The sequence below is a fragment of the Monodelphis domestica genome, chromosome 4 (genome assembly GCF_027887165.1).
Source record: "Monodelphis domestica isolate mMonDom1 chromosome 4, mMonDom1.pri, whole genome shotgun sequence".
Taxonomy (NCBI): Eukaryota; Metazoa; Chordata; class Mammalia; order Didelphimorphia; family Didelphidae; genus Monodelphis; species Monodelphis domestica.
The window spans coordinates 436,343,712-436,368,280 of NC_077230.1; the positions used below are offsets into that span (position 1 = coordinate 436,343,712).

At 37.1% G+C, this 24,569-nt stretch overlaps 1 protein-coding gene across 4 annotated transcripts in view; it reads right to left on the reverse strand.

Annotated features, from left to right (window-relative positions):
* Positions 1–518: 518 nt before the first annotated feature.
* Positions 519–24,569, reverse strand: part of LOC100021080 (zinc finger protein 345-like) — a 33,806-nt gene continuing 9,755 nt past the window's right edge. For 2 of the 4 annotated variants that reach the window (XM_056796443.1, XM_056796442.1), the window contains exons 4-6: positions 19,967–20,093; positions 18,864–18,959; positions 519–15,933 (exon numbers count right to left, since the gene is read on the reverse strand). In XM_056796443.1, the coding sequence (XP_056652421.1) occupies positions 14,009–15,933; positions 18,864–18,959; positions 19,967–20,093 (2,148 nt within the window). In that variant the 3' untranslated portion in view covers positions 519–14,008. Of the gene's footprint in view, positions 15,934–18,863; positions 18,960–19,966; positions 20,094–24,569 lie in introns of those variants that run through there. The other 2 variants (XM_056796445.1, XM_056796444.1) reach the window with 2 other exon arrangements.

The following is a 24,569-nucleotide window of genomic DNA, read 5'->3' on the forward strand; positions in this document are numbered from 1 at the left end:
TCAATGCATACCCAAGAGTTTTAAACTGTGGGAACCTGCCATTTATTGATAAATTGTTATGGGACTGTGATTAATGTTTGTGTCTGATTCTAGGAAATGGGATAAAAACAAGGAGCACAGACTTAACCTGAATAGGGCCAAAAAGAGCACATAGGTAAAAAATCTAGTGTGAGACTCAAGATTGCGATGCTTGACATATGTTAATTTGTAGGACTTTCGTGTATCTACACTCTTTGTGAAGTACTCAGACAAGTACCAAAAGTTTGACTATCATCCTGGCTCCCCATATCCCTGAGAATGACAAAAAATCAGACCAGACCTTCGCTATCAAAATAAAATTCTAGTTCTTTTTCTTCTTATAGTATGGTAACTTTCTGTAGTCTTGGCTGCAAATGGGTAAGTGAAATATTACTGCATTCTGTCCTACAGATTTATGGGATAGAAATTACTTTAAATTGGATCTGTACAAGGGCCTATTATGAATTCATTCTTGTTTACTGAACATTTTATATACATAGATTTTTATTTTATTTTATTTATTTTTTCTTTCTCCCAAAAGTTTAACTTTCTTCCATTTTTTTCTTTCTGTTTTGGGTTTTTTTTTCTTTTTTTTCTCTTCTTTTGATAATTGACACATACAACCCCCATAAGTCAACCATGCATCCTGAGCTGAACTGGATGTTTCTTAACACCCACTTCTGGGGGGATTGTATTTTAATAAAAATTCAAAATTTTGAAATTTTGTTCGAGAAAAGATCTCCAAGGAAGAAGCTTGCTAACTCCTAAATCCAGAGAATGAACTGTTGCAGAAAGATGCCAGAAAACCTATACTACATCAAGAAGATCCAGAATGAACTTTGGGTATGGTTGATTGAACTGAAGTTTGATTGAACATTTGTTTGAATGTATACTCCTATGCCAAAAGGGGACTGTCTCCTAATTGGTTTTTGTCAATGCGCCCAGCAAACATTGGTTTTGCTGTCTGTCTTTCTATTTCCCTCTTCTAGCTAACTATTGTAGTTTCCTCTTAGAAGGTTAAATTATGTATGCACCTGCAGTTAGAAAATTTGGAAGTGCAGGATGATTATGTTTAGTGATCAATTGGGGAGACTAGTCTCCCAATGATCATCAGGGGTATTGTGAAATTTAGATTACTCCATTCTACTTAGTCTAACAAAAACAGGAATGTCTACACCCATACTTAAGGATTAAGTGTTTAGGAGGATGGCCTATGACAGACATTTGCTAGCACATGACAAATCAGAAATAACCGACAGACCCTTGGGCTGTCCCAAGTCAAGCTTAAGGTACCATTGGTACATGTGAGACACAGGAAAGTGATGCAAAAACCATCTGTATATTTTGTATCACTTCCTCTCTCCAGCCTCTTTGGAAGCAGAGAGGTGGCTGGTGGCAGTGTGCTGAGCATTTCGGCATCTTGGCGTGGCGGATGCTATAGTCTGGTTTTAGCAGTGAGTTTTCCTTGATACCATACTGGAGGAAGCTGAGTAGCCTAGTTCAGGTGAGGCATCTTTACTTAGCTCTCTCAGAGTTTAGGCTTATTCTTTCTCTTTTACCTTCCAAACACTATTCTTTTAGAAAGCCACTAATCTTCTTTAGAGACCTTGTGGCAGAAGAATTTGAACTCCCCCTGGCACAGGCCAGGCAAGAGAAATCCTATACTTTTTCCCTCTCCTTAATTCCTTCCCTCTATATTAATTAAACCACCATAAATCTCCAAACTGACTTGGGTATTTTATTTGGGATATTCCCTGGTGCCAAAAATTAATTTAGATTAGGTCACCACCCTAAAATTATCCTTACAGAACAGAGTTTTTTTCTGGGCTCTCCTGACAAATTTAAAGCAAAAATATAATTAAAAGGGATAGGAAGGAAATTACATCTTGGTAAAAGTTAACACAGACAATGAAGTCATATCAATACTAAGCCTATATACACCAAATGGTATAGTCTCCAAATTGCTTTTTATGTCTGTAGTATTTTTTAATTTTTATTTTATAGTCATGCAAAATACACTTCCATATTGGTCACAGTTTAAAGAGAAACTCATACCTAACTAAAATCCCAAAATAAAACCATAAACACACAGATGTGAAAGATGAATCCAACACTTTTTTTGGAGGTGTACAGCATTCCCTATCATAAGTTTTTCAGAATTACCCAGATCACTGCATTGCTGAGAGTAGCCAGATTTTCAGAAATGATCATTGTATAATATTGCTGTTAATGTGTATAGTGTTCTCCCAGTTCTGCTCATTTTGCTTTGCATCAGTTCACATAGATCTTTCCAGCTTTTTCTGAAATTATCTTGTTTATCATTTCTTATAGAACAATAGTATTCCATAATCAACATAGGTCACAACTTGTTCAGTCATTTCCAAAATGATGGACATCCCCATAATTTCAAATTATTTGCCACTACAAAAAGACCTTCTATAAATATTTTTGTACAAGTAGGTCCTGTCCCCTTTTTTATTATCTCTTTGGGATAGAGACCAAGTAGTAGTATTACAGGACCAAAGGGTATGCAGTTTTATACCCCTTTGGGCATAGTTCTAAACTTTCCCCAGAATCATTGGATCAGTTTACAACTCTACCAGAAATGCATGTGTACCAATTTTGCCACTTCCATTACAACATTCATCACTTTCCTTTAATGTGATATTAGCCAACCTGATAGAGGAGAAATGGTATCCAAGAGTTAACTTTCAGTTTTCTTGTATAGAGGATTCAGAACATTTTTTCATATGATTATTGATAACTTTGATTTCTTCATCTGAAAATTGCTTCTTCATATCCTTTGATCATTTGTCAATTGGGGAATGGTTTCTGGTTGTATAAATTTGACTTAACAAAATCACTATATGACAGTGTTGGTGAACCTTTTAGTGGGGTGGGTGATATCTTTAAGCATACGTAGAGACGGGGAGGGGAGCAGCCTGGCCCATGGCCTTCTGGAGTTCTAGTACTGGAGAACTATGTGCTGGGACAACAGCAGACATGCTCACAAATAGGGCTCTGAGTGCCCCTTCTTGGCATGTGTGCCATAAGTTCACTAGTATGGATATATTATTTAAATATAAAAAGCAATATTATTAGTCAATCAGGGGAACATAGAATAGTTTACCTGTCAGATATATGGAGAAGGGAAGAATTTATGACCAAAGATGAGATAGAGAACATTACAAGATGTAAAGTGGATAATTTTGATTATGTTAAACTTAAAAATTTTCATACAAACAAAACGAATGCCACCAAGATTGGTAGGGAAACATCAAATTGGGAGAAATTTTTTATGACAAATTTCTCCAATTAATGTTTCAGTTCTCAAATATATAAAGAACGGTGTCAAATTTATATGATTCCTAACCCTAACCCTAACCCAATTGAGAAATGGTGTAAGGATAGGAATAGGCAGTTTTCAGAAGAAATCAAAACTATCAATAATCTCATGAAAAAAAATGTTCTAAATCACTCTTGACTAGAGAAATGCAAATTAAAACAACTCTAGGTTCAACTCATACCATTCATGTTGGCCAATATGACAGTAAAGGAAAATGATAAATATTGAAAGGGATGTCCCCAAACTGGGATACTAATGCTTTGCTGGTAGAATTGTGAACTGCCCCAAACATTCAGGAGGGCAAGAGCAACTCAGAATTATGCCTAATGAGCTATAAAATAATACATTACTTTTTTACCCAGTACTAGTTTTGTATCCCACAGAGATTTTTAAAAAATGGAAAGGACCTATTGGTACAAAAATACTTTTAATGGCTCCTTTTGTGGTGGTGAAGAATTGGAAATTGAAGGGATATTCCTCAATTGAAGATGGCTGAACAAATGATGGCATATGATGGTGATGGAATATTATTGTCATAAGGAATGATGAACAGTATGATTTCAGAAAGAACTAGAAAGAACTACATGAATCTAGGCAGAGTGAAATAAGTAGAACCAGGAAAACATTATACAAAGTAACAGCAGTATTGTGGAACAATCAAATGTGATAGACTTTGCTACTAACAGCAATACAGAACAATTCTGAGGGACTAATGGGAAAGAATGCTATACATTTCCAGAGAAAGAACTTTTTTTAGGTGTATGTTCTGGGGTTTTGGTTTTATAAGATTATTCACTTATAAAAATTAATAATATGAAAATGTGTTTTGCATGATAATACACATATAGCCCAGATCAAATTGCTTGTCAGCTCCAGGAGGGTGGAGGGGGAAAAAGAGGGCGACAATTTGGATTATATAATTTGGAAAAACTTTTGTGAATATTTGTTACTAAAATAAAATAATAATGCAATTTTAAAAATAAAAATAAATTTGGCTTAATTCTATATAAATTTAATACTATACTTGATCTTAGCCAAAAGGCTGAGAAGCAATAATTCTACATGAATTTGAGAAATTAGACCTTCATCAGAGAAATTTATATAAAAATTGTTCCCAGTTTGTTATTTCCCTTATACTCTTGGTTACATTGATTTTGTTTGTGCAAAACTTTTAAATGTTAATATAATCAAAATTATTTATTTTATATTTTATAATACTCTGTCTTTTGTTTGGTCATAAATTCTTCCCTTCTCTAAAGATCTGACAAGTAAACTATTCTATGTTCCCCTAATTTAGTTATAGTATCACTCTTAGTATCTAAATCATACACCCATTTTGACTATATCTTGGTAATATAAGAATTTTAATTTAGATTTTATGCTAAATATGAAAATTCTAAAGTAATACTGTGGTTGCCGATTTTAAAATATTACAACTTAAGTCAAAATGACTTTCAGCAGCTTTTTTTACAGAGAGGTAGAAAGAGTGAAAGTGGAAAAATTTAGCTAAAGAGATGGATTCTAATAAGCCTACCTGCCCTTCTCCTGAGAAGCCAGGCTCAGCCCCATCAGGGCTTCCCCGAGACTCTGTTACTACATGGATTTTCCTGGTAATCCACAGCCAGAAGTCCTGGTGGTGTCTTCAGCCAGGAGTCTACTAATGTAGCCTCCCTCAAAGCCAAGGCAGGAATCTCCATAAGCCAGGAAAGGAAGGCCAGCTACTCAACTACAAGCCAATGCAGGTTCCCGGGAAGGAGTCACCTCCTTCAGTCCAGCTCACCAAAGCAGTCTCCAAAGATGAACTCCAAAGGAGAAGTTCAAAGGGGATACTCAACTAATGGCACTAGCCTCTCTCCAAGAACCTATCAATCCCTTACCTGCCACTTGTATGAGAAGAAGGGCCACATTATGATGAACTGTAGGAATTTTTTCCAGGCAATCAGAAATAATATCCAATGGAATAATAGATATAGAAACAATTATAGAAATAATAATTACAATAATGATTTCAGGAATTGCAACTTTAGGACTGATAACAATTCGAGGAATATAAATCAGGTAACTGATAACTTAAAACCAAACATCCCCTCAACAGTAGTCAGGGTGCTAATGCCCCTCAAGGGGGAACCCAAGGAACTTACTAAAGATTATAAAAGTGTATGGGTAGGGGAAGGGTTGAGGCACAGGAATCATAGGATACAGCTTTTGATTGTCTAGACAATGATGTCTTACTGCCCCTTTTCCCTATCCACTGAACCCCCCATACTAATGAGCCTCATATAACACTAAAGGTTGGTAATGCTTATTATGATTGTCCTTTGGACACTGGAACCTTAAGACCTGTACTGAGGAGTACACCTATTTCAGATTGTATTGGGATGTAAGAGTTAAATTAATGTCCAATACTTCAAGTATTATTTTTAATAACATTTATATCTGTCAAAATAGAACCACATGACTATGTTTTCTACCTGCTCAAAATTCCAGCTCCACCAAAGCTGCAGACAGGAAGGAAAAGAGACCTAGACACAGAACTCCACCCAATTTATCTCCTGTTTATGTCAGCACTTAAAAGACAGAAAGTGAGTAGACTCCTGGGAATGGTAATTTTTAAGGCAACAGATTTCAAATTCACAGGAGACACCCCTAAAGGTTCCAAAGCTTTCTCCTAAGATGGTGTCTATAGGACCCCTGTCTGTGGAGCACTCTTTTGTCTTGATACCTGGCTGCCCTATAAATTTGATGGGGAGAGCTTTTATGCAAGCTTAGAGCCACAATAACTTCCTCTCCAGATGGATCCATCATGTTACTGGAATTGTCTGAGGAATCCTTAACTTTGCTCCCCGTACTTCTTTCAGTCATGAGAATAAGTCTCCCACTTTTGAAATCCCATCTGATGTACCTGAGTTTCTATGGGCCACATCATCTTCTGATGTTTACTTCATTAAATCAGCTGACCCTGTCCAAATTAAAACAAAATCTAGCCCACCTCCTTCCATTCCTCAGTACCCTCTCTAGAAGGAGGCAGTTGAGGGCATTACCCTGGCAATAAATTCACTAATTGACCAAGGCATCATAATTCCCTGTAAATCTGAATACAATATGACCATCCTGCCTGTTAAAAAGCCAGAATTGCTCAATGGCAAGCATGTCTATCGATTCATCTAGCATTTGAGGGCTGTGAACAATCATGTTATAAAAAGACACCCCATAGTTTCCAATATAAACACTATTATTTCTTCTATTGCTAGCACACCTACATACTTTACTGTAGTAGACTTGTGTTCCTTTCTTTTTTATACCTATACATGAAGATTCCAGGCATATCTTTGCTTTCATCTGGAAGGGTTTTCAGTAGACCTGGGCCATGGTCTACTGTCCCCATGAGCCCAATGGCTCATGGACAGCCCAACGGTTTTTACACAATTCTTAACTGCCAAAGTATGTACAGTTTGTCCAACCTATCAGGCCTTTAATCAGCATGCTTTTCATGGTAGCCTTGCTTATATACCATTTGAGCATTTACAAATTGATTTTATCTCTATGTCAACAGCTGGACAATATAAATTTTGTCTGGTCATAGTTAATCAGCTGATCAGGTGGCCTGGAGTATTTCCTACTGCTCGGACTAAAGCAGCTTTTGCTACTAAAGTCCTCTTGAAAGAAATTATTCCTCATTTTGGTCAGTCAGCCCGTACTGATTCAGATAGAGGAACTCATTTTACCGAATTGGTCTTATTGCAAATTTATACATGTTTTGGGATAACTCCTAAATTTTACACACCATACCATCCCTAGAGGTCTGGCTAAGTTGAAAGAATGAATAAAGAACTTAAAATTATGATCTGAAAATTGTGTACAAAGTCTCATTTAAAACAGCCTAAAATCTTACCTCTGACCTTATTTTATCTCAGAAGCCGACCCAGAGGTGATTTACACATCTCACCTTTGAGATGCTATTTGGACATTCACCTATTTAGGTACAACCATTTATACCTGCCTATACATCATTGTGAGGAGGAGACACAACCATTGCTACATATATCAGACAATTACAAATGCAATTGCAAGAAGTCCATGACTCTGGAGCTGCTGTTCAGGTAGGCCCCATAGGCTTCTCGCTTCGTGATTTAAACCCAGGTGATAGCATGTACATAGAGAATTTCAAATGTACTGGGTCAACTGAAGCTGCCTATGAATGACCATTCCAAGTCCTATTGACTACACCAACAGCCATTAAAATTGGGGAGAGACTCATGTATTCATTGTTGATAATGAATAACTGCCTATACTGATTGTACTTGACTATTGATTGTGATAAGACTTCCCTATTGCTGGATCTGTACTATTTTGTTGCACTATATTTGGTTGATCCTTCTACTTGAACAAATTGCCCTTATAGGACAAAACATATATTACCAAAAAAGAAAGAAAGACAGAAAATCTATATTAGTGACCTATATTGATTGACCTGGTGTGCTTTTTGTAACATTTTGTGCCTTCTATAACTTTTTTTTTGTATTTTCTTGAACGTATTATTGCTGTTATACCTCCATTGCTTTATCTACCTCATTTGCACTCACACTGGAGATGATGGCAACTTAAAGAGGAAATGATTCTTATTTTTTGGAAAGTAGCCTCTATACGTTACCTCTGTGATTGTGAAATACATTTTTTATATTTGTCATTATTGTTTTTCTTCCTGCATGTGTGATAATGTTTGAGTTTTATCTCTCATATTTTATATTTGAAGCACATGTCCCCAGTATTGAAAAGATTTTTTAACTTTTGATTTTTGCAATAGAATAAGCTAAGATGTCCATTTGCCTAGCATATAAACGCGTACCCAAAAAGCTTTGGCCTATTGCAACCTACCACTAGTTATTTAAATATTATGACTTTTGCTGGATGAATATATCTGAATCAAGGAAAAATGGATCACAAAGGAGCACAGAAGTTGACCTGTGATGTGCCACACAAGCACAAAAAGGTAATAGAGCCAAACCATTCCTAAGGGGACTGATGACATTCTGTGCAAAAAGTGCAATGACTGATCATGTCTGAGGCTCAAGGTTGAGGCTGTTTAACATGTGTTAAATGCAGGACTTCTTTGTACCACACTCTCTATCAAGTCCATAACTTCAACTGTTTTGGCTCTATTATCCTAGAAAGCAAAGGGTCAAACCAGGGAATACTATTTCCCATTTATTTTGATATCTAGTCTCTTGTTCTATTTCTTTTATAATGTGACAACTTACTATAGTCTAGACTGCTAAATTGGGTTACTGAGTGATAGTTGTTGCAGGCTTATGGGACATGGATCGTTATAAGAACCTGATGTAATTTGTGAATTTTTTCCTAGAATTTTTCACATTTTTGATATTCTAGATTTCACTCAGTGGTTATTTTTTAATTTGTTTTCTTTGATGTTTTTAATAATTGATTCATATGCCTTATAACTCAACCATGTATCCCTGTGTGATTCCTATATGCATCCCTGTATCCTCAGCGGTCTATGTTATTGTTGTGAATTTTTATTTGAATTTGAGCCTAATTTGGAACAAGAGACTACCTCTCAGAATCCAGAAGGTGAATGTTTTTGGAGAAAGCACCACAAAGATTCATGCAGAGACCACATGCTGCACTAAAAGATCCAGAGTGAACTTTGAGATATGATGAATTTGAACTACAGGGGGTTGAATGCATTTATTTTGGAATGTACAGTCTCATGCAAAAGGGGACTGCTCCCTAATTGGCTTTTTGTCAATGCACCTAACATTGTTTTTTTAAATTTTCTTTCATGCCCAAATTGTTATAATTTCACTTTAGAAACTGCAACATTATATATACTTTTAGTTAAAAATCTTTAAAGTTTTAAGTTAATTATGTTTAAAATGATCCACTGCGGAGACTGATCTCCCAAATGATTGGGGGGGGGGGGGCAAATATACAAATAGAAAATTTGATACACCTGAACTACATTTACCCAGAATCCTTTTAAATTGCATCCTCACGATGAGTCTTTAAGCTTTGGAGAGAAATTTTGCTGAAACTCACAATGTGGGTTCTTTTTGGGTTTTTGCTTTGGTAAAGTGCGGCAGGTGTGAGTCTCTGGCTCTTTGCTCTGATCACTCAGCTGAAGGAACCCCTTTCTCTGTAACTTTGTTGTTATTAAATTCTATGAATTTAAATACTTGGAGTAGTCATTCAGTTTTACTCTCACAAGATCCATGCCCACCTCTCTGAGATTCCTCTCGAAAGTACCTTTGGCTATTTCGAGGGCATGCCCCATTACGGATATATTGTTAACAAGTCATTTGCTTCAGTTTGGTTACTGTTTCTATCATTTCCATAATTTTCAAAATTGTTATTTCAGAAATTTTGTTATTATTTCTAAAATAGTTGATTTTCCTAGAATAGTTATTACTAAAGTTCCTACCTGTGAAGATTGAATTTAGCTATTTCCTGATGATAACAATGAAAATACTTACTTTAACAAAATCAGGAATGTCTTGGGAACTCTAAATTACTCCACCCTACTTAGACCGTACTTTAGGGGAAGATAAAGTTGTAATCTCCTGATTCAACGATGAAGGTTCTTAACTCTTACCTTATAGTGAAGCTAGAATTTTAAGCTAAGTCTATTTTAAGACCTTAATACAAAAAGGTGTTAAGTAACTATAAAGGTCAAATTAATCAAAAAAGTTTAACTCACAAAAGGTGAACTTAACAAAGAAGTGTTAAGTAACTCTAAAGATATAATCTAATTAAAGGAAATGAGAACTAAAGAATGGGCATTTAGAGGAGTGGACACAAGGGTGAAAGATCTATATATTGGCTCATTTCCTCTCTCCAGTACCTTTTGCAGCAGAGTTGGCTGATAGCAGCCTGCTGGGCCTTTCGGCATCTTAGTGTGGCTATGAGCAATTGTCCAATTCGGTGATGAATTTCTGACTGAGTTTCCCTCCTTTACTTTTCCAACTTTATTCTCTTAGAAGCCTCTAATCTTCTTCAGAGACCTAGAGGCAGGAATTTTAAACTCCCCCTGGCACAGGCCAGGCATGAGAAATCCTATATCCTCTTCCCTCCTCCTTAATTTCCCTCTATATTAATTAAATTACCATAAATTTCCAGACTAACTTGGGTATTTTATTTGGGATTTCCCCTAGCAGCCAATTAAATCTGGATTTTGTCACAACCCTAAAATTATCTTCACATACCATTATTTCTAAATTGCTGAATATTTGATTCCAGCATCTGCAATTTATCATCAGGTCTCCCCCTTTTCCACAGATGTTAATACACTGGTCTCTAGTTTGTATATATTCTGTGGGTTTTATATTCTTGCACCAAAGCCATAGCTAACCCAAAATTTGCATCTTCTTCTTGAAGTCTTTCAATTTTTCCTTTAAAACTTTTATCTTTCTTAATGCATCAACCAAATCACTATCATTGGCATCTTTAATTTCATGCCCATTATAAAAATAAACTGCCACGCTCCTTAATTCATAAAGGTACATATTCATCCAGTTAAGGCAACTGGTTTTGAAATACTTCTTGCAATCTTTTACAAACTCCCTTCTCAATTGTCTAATATCTCTTTCTCTGATCAAGTCTATGTCTATGTATCTTCCTCCCAGTTCTATAAGTTTGTCCATGAACTGTGAATGATTTTCTCCTATCACTTACTTTAATTTTTCAAACTTAGTCCAAGTACCAGGTCTATCTGAACATGCTCTGATCACATTAAGAACTGCTTTCCTACATAATGAAAAAAAAAACGTGAAGGAAGGCAGCCTAGCAATACCAGGTCTTAAACTATACTATAAAGCAGTGTCATCAAAACAATATGGTACTTAGAGACAGAAGGGAGGATCAGTGACTGCAGCAAGTCAGTCTATGATAAACCCAAAGATTCCAGTTTTGGGGACAAAAATCCACTATTTGACAAAAACTGCTGAGAAAATTGGAAAACAGTATGGGAGAGATTAGGTTTGGATCAACATCTCACACCCTACACCAATATAAACTCAGAATGGGTGAATGACTTGAATATAAAGAAGTAAACTATAAGTACATTAGATGAACACAAAATAGTATACATGCCAGATATTTGGGAAAGGAAAGATTTTAAAACTAAGGGAGAGCTAGAAAAAAAACAGAAAATGTAAAATCAATAATTTTGATTACATCAAATTAAAAAGGTTTTGTACAAACAAAACTAATGAAACCAAAATTAGAAGGGAAGTAACAAATTGGGAAAAATCTTTATAAGAAAAACCTCTAACAAAGTCCTAATTACTCAAACATATGAGGAGTTAAATCAATTTATTCCCAATTGATAAATGGGCAAGGGACATGAACGGGCAATTTTCAGTTAAGGAAATCAAAACTATAAATAAACACATAAAAAAGTGTTCTAAATCTCTTATATATTAAGAGAAATGCAAATCAAAACAACTCTGAGGTACCACCTCACATCTAGCAGATTGGCTAATATAACAGCAAAGGAAAGTAATAAATGTTGGAGGGGATGTGGCAAAATTGGGACATTAATGCATTACTGGAGGAGTTGTGAATTGATCCAACACTTCTGGATGCCAATTTGGAATTATGCCCAAAAGACTGTCTGCCCTTTGATCCAGCCATAGCACTGCTGGGTTTGTACCCCAAAGAGATAATAGGGAAAGACTTGTACAAAAATATTTATAGTCTTATTCTTTGTGGGGGAAAAAAATTAGAAAATGAGGGGATGCCCTTCAATTAGGGAATGGCTAAACAAATTGTGGTATCTGTTGGAGATGGAATACTATTGTGTTCAATGAAATAAAGAACTGGAGGAATTTCATGAGAACTGGATCGACCTCCAGGAACTGATGCAGAGTGAAAGGAGCAGAACCAGGAGAACATTATACACAGAGACTAATACATTCTGGTACAATCGAATATAATGGACTTCTCTACCAGTAACAATGCAATGATCCAGGACATTTCTGTGGGACTTATGAGAAAGAACTCTCTACACATCCAGAGAAAGAACTGTGGAAATAAAACACAGAAGAAAAACAACTGCTTGATCACATGGATTGATGGGGATATGATTAGGGATGTAGTCTCTAAATGATCACCCTAGTGCAAATGTCAATAATATGGAAAAAGGTCTTGATCGATTATACATGTAAAACCCAGTGGAATTGGGCATCAGCAATGGGGGGGGGGGGAGAGAACATGAATCATGTAACCATGGAAAAATACTTTAATTAAAAAATTTTCAATTAAAGAAAAAAAAAGAACTGTTTCCCTAGTTTGGCACAATCTTACATAGTTGCTTTCCCCGGTAAAGTCCCAATGAGGATCATTCTCAGGCCAATCAACTGCACCCCACTCCTCACTGGTACATCTGATAACTTTAACCTTTTCCCTTTTTGTTAGTAACTCATCTAGAAGATATTCAAAATCAATCCAGGTTGGATCAAATTGCCTGCATATCATCTCTATGGCTATGGGCTCCTCCTCAAAAGAAGGAATGTTGCACTTAAATCCCTCCATATCCTGAGGGGTAAATTGTTTGTGATGCCGAAGTTACTCTTTCTTTTTTGGATCAAAAGTTGGTACTTCTCTTAAAGGGGATATGCTAGGATTAGTATCTTCTTTCTTTTGATTTTTAGGATTAGCTGCCTGGGTGGGAGAATTAGAAATAGTAGGAGAGGCAGGTTGGGTCAAGTAAGAGATAGTTTCATTTTGTTGCATAATAGTTCTAGCCATTTGAAAGATTCTATTTTCAAGTTGAGCCACTTTAGAGATAGTTTCGTTTTGTTGGACAATAGTTTTAGTCAAATGAGAGATGCAATCTTTAGTCTTCATTAATTACTCTTTTAGTTGTTTCCTTTTCTTAGTAAGGATTGAACTAAATACTTGATACAGTTGCTACCCTTGAAACAATGTGGACAGCACAAATACTCCCATAAGCAGTATTAACCAGAGACAATCCAAAACTGTGAGATGTAAAAATCTCATTGAAGGTCTCAGGTTGTGAGAGTTGTCTGAGATAAATTGGCATCACCTCCTTTACTACCCATACCATGATATCTAGCACCACAGTTACACCTCTACTTGTTCCTATTATTGATAAGGAACAGAATATTAACAGATTAATCAAACTCTTAACTGGCTCACCAGGCTGTGAAGGGTTAAAATTTGGGGGTAGGAGTTTGAACAAAAGTAAGGAGAATAGTTTCTTAAACACAAAAGACTTAGTTTATTTTGAGGAAAGTTTGGATAGGAAATAGAAAGGAGGAAAGTGAGAGAACTCTTATACCTATACCTAAGATCCCAATCCTAATGAAAATTTTCTAAAAAATCCTATATCTGCCTTTGAGGGCAATGTGTTCTTCCAGGCCAGGCCTGGCCTATGTACCTACTCTGTCTATCTAAGAATATACCCACTATCTAACTACCTAAGTTAATCAATAAGCATTAACCAATAATCATTAATCACCTTCCACCTACTTAAATCTGTTTTTTAATCAGTCAGTTATTTATCCAACTGCCAGTTAAGGTTCATACATGTCTGTCACGTTTTCTCCAGTGTGACATTTAGCAGGTGTGGAGTTATATGTGAAAGAATTCCCAAACTGATTACATTCATAGTTTTTCTCCAGTGTGAATTCTCTGATGTGTAGAAAGAGAGCTCCTCCATGTGAAAGCCTTTTTACACTGTTTACATTTATAAGGTTTCTCTCCAGTGTGGGTTCTCTGATGTGCAGCAAGTATGCGATTCTCTGTGAAAGCTTTACCACACTCTTTACATTTAAATGGTTTCTCTCCACTGTGGATTCTATAATGTTCAGTAAGATTAGAGTTAGTTGTGAAAGCCTTTCCACACTGTTTACATTTAAATGGCTTCTCTCCAGTGTGGATTCTGTGATGTTCAGTAAGACTAAAGCTCCGTGTGAAGGTCTTTCCACACTGTTTACATTCGTAAGGTTTCTCCCCAGTGTGGACCTTCTGATGTGCAGCAAGACCTGAACTCTGTGTGAAAGCCTTTCCACACTGTTTACATTCATAAGGCTTCTCTCCAGTGTGGATTTTCTGATGTGCAGCAAGAGTGGAGCTCTGTGTGAAGGTCTTTCCACACTGTTTACATTCATAAGGTTTCTCTCCAGTGTGGATTCTATGATGTGCAGCAAGGCTGTAGCTAGTTGCAAAAGCCTTTTCACATTCTTTACAGTCATAAGGCTTCTCCCCAGTGTGGATTCTTTGATGTTCAGCAAGAGAGCCCCGCTGTGTGAAAGCCTTTCCACACTGTTTACATTTAAATGGTTTCTCTCCAGTGTGGATTCTATGATGTATAGCAAGATGGCCCCTCACTGTAAAAGTCTTACCACATTGTTTACATTCATAAGGTTTCTCTCCAGTGTGGATTCTATGATGTTCAATAAGATTAGAGCTCCGTGTGAAGGTCTTTCCACACTGTTTACATTTAAATGGTTTCTCTCCCGTGTGTATTCTCTGATGTCTGGCAAGATGGGCACTCGCTTTAAAAGCCTTTCCACACTGCTTACATTCATAAGGTTTCTCTCCAGTGTGGATTCTCTGATGTACAGCAAGACTGTAGCTAGTTGTGAAAGCCTTTTCACATTCTTTACAGTCATAAGGTTTCTCCCCAGTGTGGATTCTTTGATGTTCAGCAAGAGAGCCCCCCTGTGTGAAAGCCTTGCCACACTGTTTACATTTAAATGGTTTCTCTCCAGTATGGATTCTATGATGTAAAGCAAGACTGTAGCTTGTTGTGAAAGCCTTTCCACATTCTTTACAGTCATAAGGTTTCTCCCCAGTGTGGATTCTTTGATGTACAGCAAGCTTGCCCTTCTGTCTGAAAGCCTTTCCACACTGTTTACATTTAAATGGTTTCTCTCCAGTGTGGATTCTCTGATGTACAATAAGATGGCCCCTCACTGTAAAAGCCTTTCCACATTGTTTACATTCATAAGGTTTCTCTCCAGTGTGGATTCTTTGATGTTCAACAAGACTGCTCCTCTGGGTGAAAGCCTTTCCACATTCTTTACATTCATAAAGTTTCTCTCTAGTGTGGATTCTCTGATCTCGAGCACGTTCAGAGTTCTGCCTGAAGCCCTTATTATCTTTACTACTCACAGAAAGTTTCTTTCCAGAATTACTTTTTGGATATCTAATGACACTGGATCTCCAAGTAAAAGCCATCTCCTCTAGATTATCTTGATAAATGGGTCTTTCGGGAGGTTTTCCATGGGACTGAAGGAGTTCTGCTTTTTCAGGGAAGTATTTGTTGTAGTCATTATTCTGATAATCATTTCCAGAGGTCATTTTCTTATATTGATTTAGGATTGAATATTGTCTGAATTTCTCTGCAATTCCATCAAATTCACAGTCATTATTTGGATTTTTATTTACCTTGATATTAGACTTACAGCTTTCTCTTAAAATGAAGTCATAGGGATCCTCATTCATAAATCTTTGCTTACCAGATCCTTTCACAACAAGGCTCAGCTTTGTAGACATCTCCTTCACTTCAAAACTGGTTTCTGCATCTGTAGAAACAAATGATGATATATAACAAAGAAAGACACAGCAAGGTCTTTCCTCTGATGGCAGAAAGTAAATTGATTTTTATTCTATTTCCCTAATTAAAAATGAAACTTTTAGAACTGAAGGAGGCAGAAACAAAGAGATGGCTACCTCCAAATGGAGGTAGATTGTTTGGGAAAGGCCTAGATGGATGGGATCTGAGAAACATCCACCTAGGGACCTTCCATGGGCTAGTAAAGCACAAAACCCTTGGGTTTTAGAAACCAAGTTTATTTTGATAATTGGAGTAAGGGAAAAGAGTAGATAGGGTACTAACACTAGAGGATCTAGACTCAACCAAACTTCTACGCACCTAGCAAGAGGTCACCCTTTGTTTCTTCTTTATGCCCTGATATTATCTAGAACCCCAAATGCTAGCTGACTATCTGCTAAGCTAACTACCCAGATTATCTTTAAGAAGGCAGTGGAGATAGGATTCACTGTTAGCCTGAATCCCCTCTCAAGTCTGGGGTTGGTTTCCTAGGTAACCCAGAGTCCCAGATGACAAAACCCTTGGGATTATCTTGGCCCAGTTAATCTTTGACCAGTTGATCTCAGACAGGTTGATCTCTCTGTACTCCAGGGAAAAGGCAGTCTACTCCAACCAAGGAATCCCTAATCTTTCCACAAGATTAGTTCTTCCAAGGGGATGCCACAGCAAAGATCCAGCTCAGTGGAAAGCTACCTCAGAAGTGACAGTTACAAACGGTCAACTCCCAAGATGTACCTATCCTTCTAGAATCTTCTCTTGGGGTTTGTATCTAAATTCTTCTCCTTTCCTTTTAAAGACACTCTATTAATTTTTCCTTATCCCTTTTCGCTTATCCTTACAAAACAGTCTTTAAATACATCATTTAGTCACATCTGCAAATGGTTGATTTTGGAAACACTTTCACATGCAATAAAACTGGAATCTTATGACACACTTATGACACAAAGAGGTCCAGCACTATAATCATACTTTACAACTCGGGTCATGAGCTCAGAATAGAGGAGTGACATGGCCAACTTCCCTGCAGATAGACTACAGTTCAAACCCTGTCACTGAGCATGTTGTGTCCATAGTACTAGACAATCTTTCCCTACTGCACTTTCTAACTTTCCTTTAAATGCCTCTTGTTGATTATACTTATAATCTTGTCGATCTCAGGTAATTTTCCTGATATTCCATTCTGATTATTTTGGAATCACTGTCAGATCTCCAAATATTGTCACTTTCTGGGATCAGTCCTGATATATTCCAAGGGCCTGCTTCTTGGTCTCACTGCCTTAGGTCTTTCTCCAGTCCACTCAATCTTGCACACAGGTGTCACATTCATCATCTTAAAGTACACTTCTGATCATGTTAATTCTTCCTCAAGAAAATCTCTTGTTTCCCCATCACCAGGATCAAATATAAGACTGCCTGTGTCTGGCTGTTAACGTCCTTCATCCTCTGCCCCTTTCCTACATTCCCAGTCACCCCTCACCTCAATCCTCTCCACACATGCAATGATCAGTGGTATAGGCCTCTTTTTGTCTCTTGATCAGAACACACTAACCCCTTGACTCCCAGGGATTTTTCTAACTGCCCCTCAGGCTGACAATGACCATCTACCTTCCCCCAAGGCTCTCCTAAAATCCCTCATTCCACACTAAATTTTGTCCAGGCCTAATTTGCCCTGGGGCCTTCCCTCTCTGGATTAGCTCCAATGCATCCTGGATATAGTAGGTTTACACATAGCTGTTTGCATGCTGTCTTCTCCATTAGATAGAGATCTCCTTGAGAGAATGTGAAGATAATTTTAGGGTTGTGACTTAAATCTAAATTTAATTGGACACTAGGGGAAATCCCAAATAAAATACCCAAGTCAGTCTGGAAATTTATGGTAATTTAATTAATATAGAGGGAAATTAAGGAGGAAGAAAAAGGATATAGGATTTCTCCTCCTTGACCTGTGCCAGGGGGAGTTTAAAATTCCTGCCTCTAGGTCTCTGAAGATTAGAGGCTTCTAAGAGGATAAAGTTGGAAAAGTAAAGGAGGAAAACTCAATCAGAAATTCAACACTGAACTGGACAATTGCTCATAGCCATGCTAAGATGCCGAAAGGCTGCTATCAGCCAACTCTCTGCCGCAAAAGGGACCAGAGAGAGGAAATGAGCCAATATATAGACCTTTCACCCTTGTGTCCCCTCCTCTAAATGCCCATTCTTTAATTCTCATCTCCTTTGATTAGATTATATCTTTAGAGTTACTTAACACTTCTTTGTTAAGTTCAACTTTTGTGAGTTACTTGACCTTTTTGTGATTAATTTAACCTTTATAGTTACTTAACACCTTTTTGTATTAAGATTTAAAAATAGCTTAAAGTTCTAGCTTCACTATAAGGTGAGAGCGAAGTATTTTCATTGTTCAATCAGGAGTTTACAACTTTATCTTCCCATAAAGTAAGATTAAAGAGGGGTGGAGTAATTTAAAGTTCACAATAAGGGCATCTTCTTTGCCTTTTTTGTATTCTTGGGACTTACCACAGGGAATGGCACATAGTAGGAGCTTAATAAATGCTGGTTGGCTTGAATACACCTAGCAAAGAATTCATATTGGAAAACCTCAGGCCTTTCTGGATGCTCTCAGGAGAGTTCTATGCTCTGGTGTTACCAACAGGACTGATCTTAACTTCATCATTGGAAGGAAACTGACAAACCATGGAGCCCGACTCTCTCTTCCTTATTACAGATGAGGAAACTGGGGCTCAGAGGTTTAATTACTTGCCCAGGATACCACTGCTAAAATGTGTCTACAAACAAATTCCAAGTCAGATCTGCCTGCCCCAAATCTAGCACTTCCTTCACTATAACACATAGAGACCTCTTTGGACAATAACCCTTATGTACCTACTTTCATCTCACTCACCTGGACAAAAGCTCCTTGTGCCTTTTTGTTCTAACAACCATGGTGATTCCCCTTGCTGACAACTGGATATCAAATCTTCTCTGGGAACTGGCAGCCCTGGGCATAAGGAATAAAGAAGAAATTAGAACAGAGAGAAATAGATAATTTAGCCCTTTTTAGGGAAAGGGGACATGTAAGCAAGGACCACAGACTGGTTCCCAGGCAGTCTCAAGGATGATTTCCATGTATTCACTGTTGGAACCTTGGGAGAGGGGCAGAGATTAAACCCATTTGGAATCAGAAAATTTCATCTTTATTTTCCTCTGTCATAGAAAGATGGGAACATTCCACATAGTAGGGAGAAGAGGCCTGATCCTAGAGTCAGAAAGACAAGTTCTAATCAGCCTCAGATACATGGGAACTGGTTGGCCTTTAGGCAAGTCATTTAACCTCTGTATGCCTCAGTTTCCAATAATGCCAAATTCACAGGAATGTTGTGAGATCACATGATAAAAATTAAAAAGTCCTTTACCCAGTTCAGGATATGAAGCAGATATGTATCGGGATGCTTATTCCCTTCCCTTCCTTTTCTATCATGTGGGCTGAAATTTGAGGGAAGAAACATGATAAATGTCCTAGCCTAGGGAGAATTAGGGATCATGAGCTATGACTTTATACTTCTAAACAAGACTTATCTAAAAACTAGACTCATCTCAAAGATAGAGGGACTACCATGGCAGGTAGAGGGTCAATACCCTCTAAGGAAACACCACATAGGTATGAAATTTTGCAGACAAAATTCAGGTCCAGTTAGAAACTAAACTAAATGACCTCTGAGATTAGCTTTAAGACTGTGAATATGTAACTCATTTGAGTTCTGACCTTAAGCTACCTAAAATAGAAAAGAGACAATTTCAGGAACAACAAAGCAATGTCTCAGTTTCCCATCAGATAATTCGAAAATCTTTTTCATGAAAATCAGACAGCAGAAGGATCCTGTGGAGAGATCAGCACATTTGCTTTTTTAATAACTGATAAAAGGCTCAAAATCCTACACATTAGGCACAGAATGAAAACATTCCTTTGATGACAGATTTAGAGTTACCAGAGGAAATGGTCTTTACCCACAGAGAGCAGATTCTGCACATTCTCCAGCATGACCTCCCTGTACAGCTTTTTCTGAGAACGGTCCAATATGCACCACTCTTCCTGGGTGAAGTCCACAGTCACATCCTGGAACGTTACTGACTCCTAAATCAGCAAAAGTCATGAGATTTAGAGCTGAGACTTCAGAAATCATCTAGTTCAACCCTTATCAACACATAGGAGGAAACTGAAGCACACAAGGGATTCACCCCAAATCCTAACCTTGAATAGCATCAGAGCCAGCACTGGAGAGCAGTCATTCAGAGCCTAATGGAATACTGAGAAAAGCATTTGTATCTGAAGTGAGAATCATGTTGGATTGGTAAAACCTGGAGAAGGGTCTTACTTTGAATTGTTTCTCCTTATGGAATCAGGGAGATGTATGTGATCTCTGAGTAAAAAGTATGAGATTCTGTGGAGGAGAAAGAGAGATCATCTGAAATTCCTCCTCCTCAGCACAATTGTCAGAAATTGATCTGGTAAGAACATTTTATAAAGAGTTTGTGAGAAGGTGGAAAGTACTGTGTATTCTGGGGAAAAAACATTACAAGTCATTAATGAGGAAAGAATAAAGAAAAAGGAATTTCCTACTTAATTTCCTAAAACGTTGAGATACTTTTATCTAGATTGTAAAAAACAGTCGTCTTATGAAGAACTCAATGGAAAACCACAGTGAAGCAGGAAAGTATTTTATTAAGATGTTCTTGCAAGAGCAGGTCTCCAACAAGTAGGCACATACTTGGATTGGCACAGCAAGCTTTTATTCCACATACCTGGCCACAGAGTCCTCCCTCCTTTCTCCACTGGCTGGGTAGTGGATGTGTACAACTTCCCAACACACCTATGATATGTTCTCCTCTAGTCATGTTTCCCCCTCCATGTCATACATCGCATGTGCATTTAAATAAGCTCACTCCAACTTAAGGGCATATAATTTAACATTCATAACTTTTCTGAGCATGCCTGTTATTCTCTTTTTCATTAGGAAGGGGGGATTGGGTGGTGACTTTTCCTAAAGGACACAAATCACATTTCCTTTACTGAAAAAAGTCACATAATCTGTTTTCTACATAGATGAAGGCTACATGGGATCAGACTCTGTTTCCATCCAAGTGACAAAGAGATATCCAGTGTCATATTGAAGGCTTGAGGAAACACTGGGTTTGATGTGCCTTATCCAAAACATTTTACATTTTATGTCTTTGCTTTGTGATTAATTTCATTTGTGAATGGCATATATTCATTCATTTTTTTTTAAACCCTGACCTTCCGTCTTGGAGTCAATACTGTGTATTGGTTCCAAGGCAGAAGAGTGGTAAAGGCTGGGCAATGGGGATCAAGTGACTTGCCCAGGGTCACACAGCTGGGAAGTGTCTGAGGCCAGATTTGAACCTAGGACCTCCCATCTCTAGGCCTGGCTCTCAATCCACTGAGCTACCCAGCTGCCCCCTATTCATTCATTTTTAATATTTAATTACATAGAAAAAAGAATAATTATGATGGGAAAAGGATAAATTGTTCTTTTATTAAAATATATTTTATTAACTGAGGCTAGAGATTGAGCTTATTCATAAGAAAGACACTGACATTGTAATGATTGAAATTCTGGAGAGACCAAATTTCTTCATTTTAAATTAATTAACTGATCAAAACATTTTAATGTGGTTAGTTTACTCTTTCCACAATCTAAAAGGTAGAAAAAGACACTTCTCTCTTCTAGTACAGGTCTCTCCCTCTTCCCCTCTCCACCTGCCTCTCTCTCTCTCTCCCCCTATATATATATATATATATATATATATATATATATATATATATATATATATATATATATATATATATATCCCTCAGCTCACCATTTGGTCCTTTCCCTGGACATCCCAAGAGATCGCTTATTCATAAATAGCCACTGAAGAGGGGACTCAGAAGCTTCCACTCCTTCCTCATTATTTCATTACAGGAGAAGCAGGGCTTTGTCCATACAAGAAAGATATCAGTTCAAACTTTATTCAGCCTTGTAGCTGGCCTAGCATTCTCTCAAAATGGTTCAAGGTTCACCATGGCTTGCCAACCCTGCTCTTAGTCTTTTTATTTTAACAAAAGAAGGCAGGTTCCAACCTAGTTCCATAGCCTTTGGGAGTGGGAGTAGGAGGGGGCAGACTGGAAGTCTGGGGTTTGATCCTTGGGGGGCTTATTCCACAAAAAAAAAAATCACAATTCAGTATTAATTTTCAGCAACAATTCATTTATAAAAAACAAATGATCTAAACATAGCCTAGGGACTCTAGAACCTCGGGAACCAAGGGTCAAGAGAATGAGTTAAGAGACAGATTGAGGGATAACTGACAAGAGAGTGGCCAGATCTGATAAAACTATGCTACCTGGAAGAGTTCATTTATGTTTCTAAACTGCTCCATGGAAAACAGATGGTCCACCTTTTTTTCCCATTTTTTTCAATGATATGCTCATACCGCCAACAACAAAATTAAAATAAATAAATGCAAAAACAATTAAGTGCAAAATTACAAACTTCACAGTGTTTATACTTTGTCTCAAATATATAAATTTTACATGTGTACTAACAAAAACATTCTCTGCTTTTCACTTCCCATTGAATTTGTTTTACTTTGATATTATTTTCTCTTGATTTGGTAGCTTTTAAAGAAATCTTATCATACAATGCATTATTCTTATTCTCTTTTCATCTTTTCATCTATTTCCTTCATTTTCTGATTATTTTCAATATTTTAAAAATGACAATCCTACCCAAATTAATTTACTTATTCAGGGCCATACCCATTGAACTACCAAAAAACTTTTTTACTGAATTAGAAAAAACCATAACAAAGTTCATTTGGAAGAACAAAGGATCAAGGATATCCAGGGAAACAATGAAGGAGGACTTGCAGTCACAGATCTCAAACTATACTATAGAGCAGCGGTCATCAAAACAATTTGGTACTGGCTAAGAGACAGAAAATAAGATCAGTGGAATAGACTTGGGGTAAGTGACCTCAGCAAGACAATCTATGATAAACCCAAAGACCCCAGCTTTTGGGACCAAAATCCACTATTTGATAAAAAACTACTGGGAAAATTGGAAAATAGTGTGGGAGAGATTAGGTTTGGATCAACACCTCACACCCTACACCAAGATAAATTCAGAATGGGTGAATGGCTTGAATATAAAGAAGGAAACTATAAGCAAATTAGGTGAACACAGAATAGTATACATGCCAGATCTTTGGGAAGGGAAAGAATTAAAAACTAAGTGAGAGCTAGAAAAAAAAATCACAAAATGTAAAATCAATAATTTTGATGACATCAAATTAAGAAGGTTTTGTACAAATAAAACCAATGCAACAAAAATTAGAAGGGAAGCAACAAATTGGGAAACAATCTTCATAACAAAAACCTGACAAAGGTCTAATTACTCAAATTTATAAAGAGCTAAACCAATTGTACAAAAAATCAAGCCATTCTCCAGTTGATAAATGGGCAAGGCACATGAATAAGCAATTTTCGGTTAAAGAAATCAAAACAATAAGCACATAAAAAAGTGTTCTAAATCTCTTATAATCAGAGAGATGCAAATCAAAACAACTCTGAGGTATCACCTCACACCTAGCGGATTGGCTAACATGACAGCAAAGGAAAGTAATGAATGCTGGAGGGAATGTGGCAAAGTCAGGACATTAATTCATTGCTGGTGGAGTTGTGAATTGATCCAACCATTCTAAAGGGCAATTTGGAACTATGCCCAAAGGGCGACAAAAGACTGTCTGCCCTCTGATCCAGCCATAGCACAGCTGGGTTTGTACCCCAAAGAGATAATAAGGAAAAAGACTTTTACAAAAATATTCATAGCTGCTCTCTTTGAGGTGGCAAAAAAATTGGAAAATGAGGGGATGCCCTACAATTGGGGAATGGCTGAACACATTGTGGTATCTGTTGGTGATGGAATACTATTGTGCTCAAAAGAATAATGAACTGGAGGGATTCCATATGAACTGGAACAACCTCCAGGAATTGATGCAGAGTGAAAGGAGCAGAACCAAGAGAACATTGTGCACAGAGACTGATATATTCTGGTACAATAGAATGTAATGGACTTCTCCATTAGTGGCAATGCATTGATCCTGAACAACTTGGAGGAATCTACAAGAAAAATCACTATCCACATTCAGAGGAAAAACTGTGGGAGTAGAAACACAGAAGAAAAACAAGTGCTTGAATACATGGGTTGAGGGGATATGGCTGGGGATGGAGACTGTAAAGGAACATCCTAATACAAACACCACCAACATGGAAATAGGATCTGATCAAGGACACATGTAATACCCAGTGAAATTGCGTGCTGGTTGCAGGAAGGGTGAGTGAGGGGAGGGAGGGAAATAACATGATTCTTGTACCCAGGGAATAATGTTCTAAATCGACTGAATAAACTAATTAAAAATAAATAAATAAAAGAGTATCCCCTCTACTCTGAAAAAAAATTTCAATATTTGTCATTTCTAATAACATTATATAATATATTATATTAAAATAATCTCATCTATTCAAACATTTCTCCCAATTACTGCA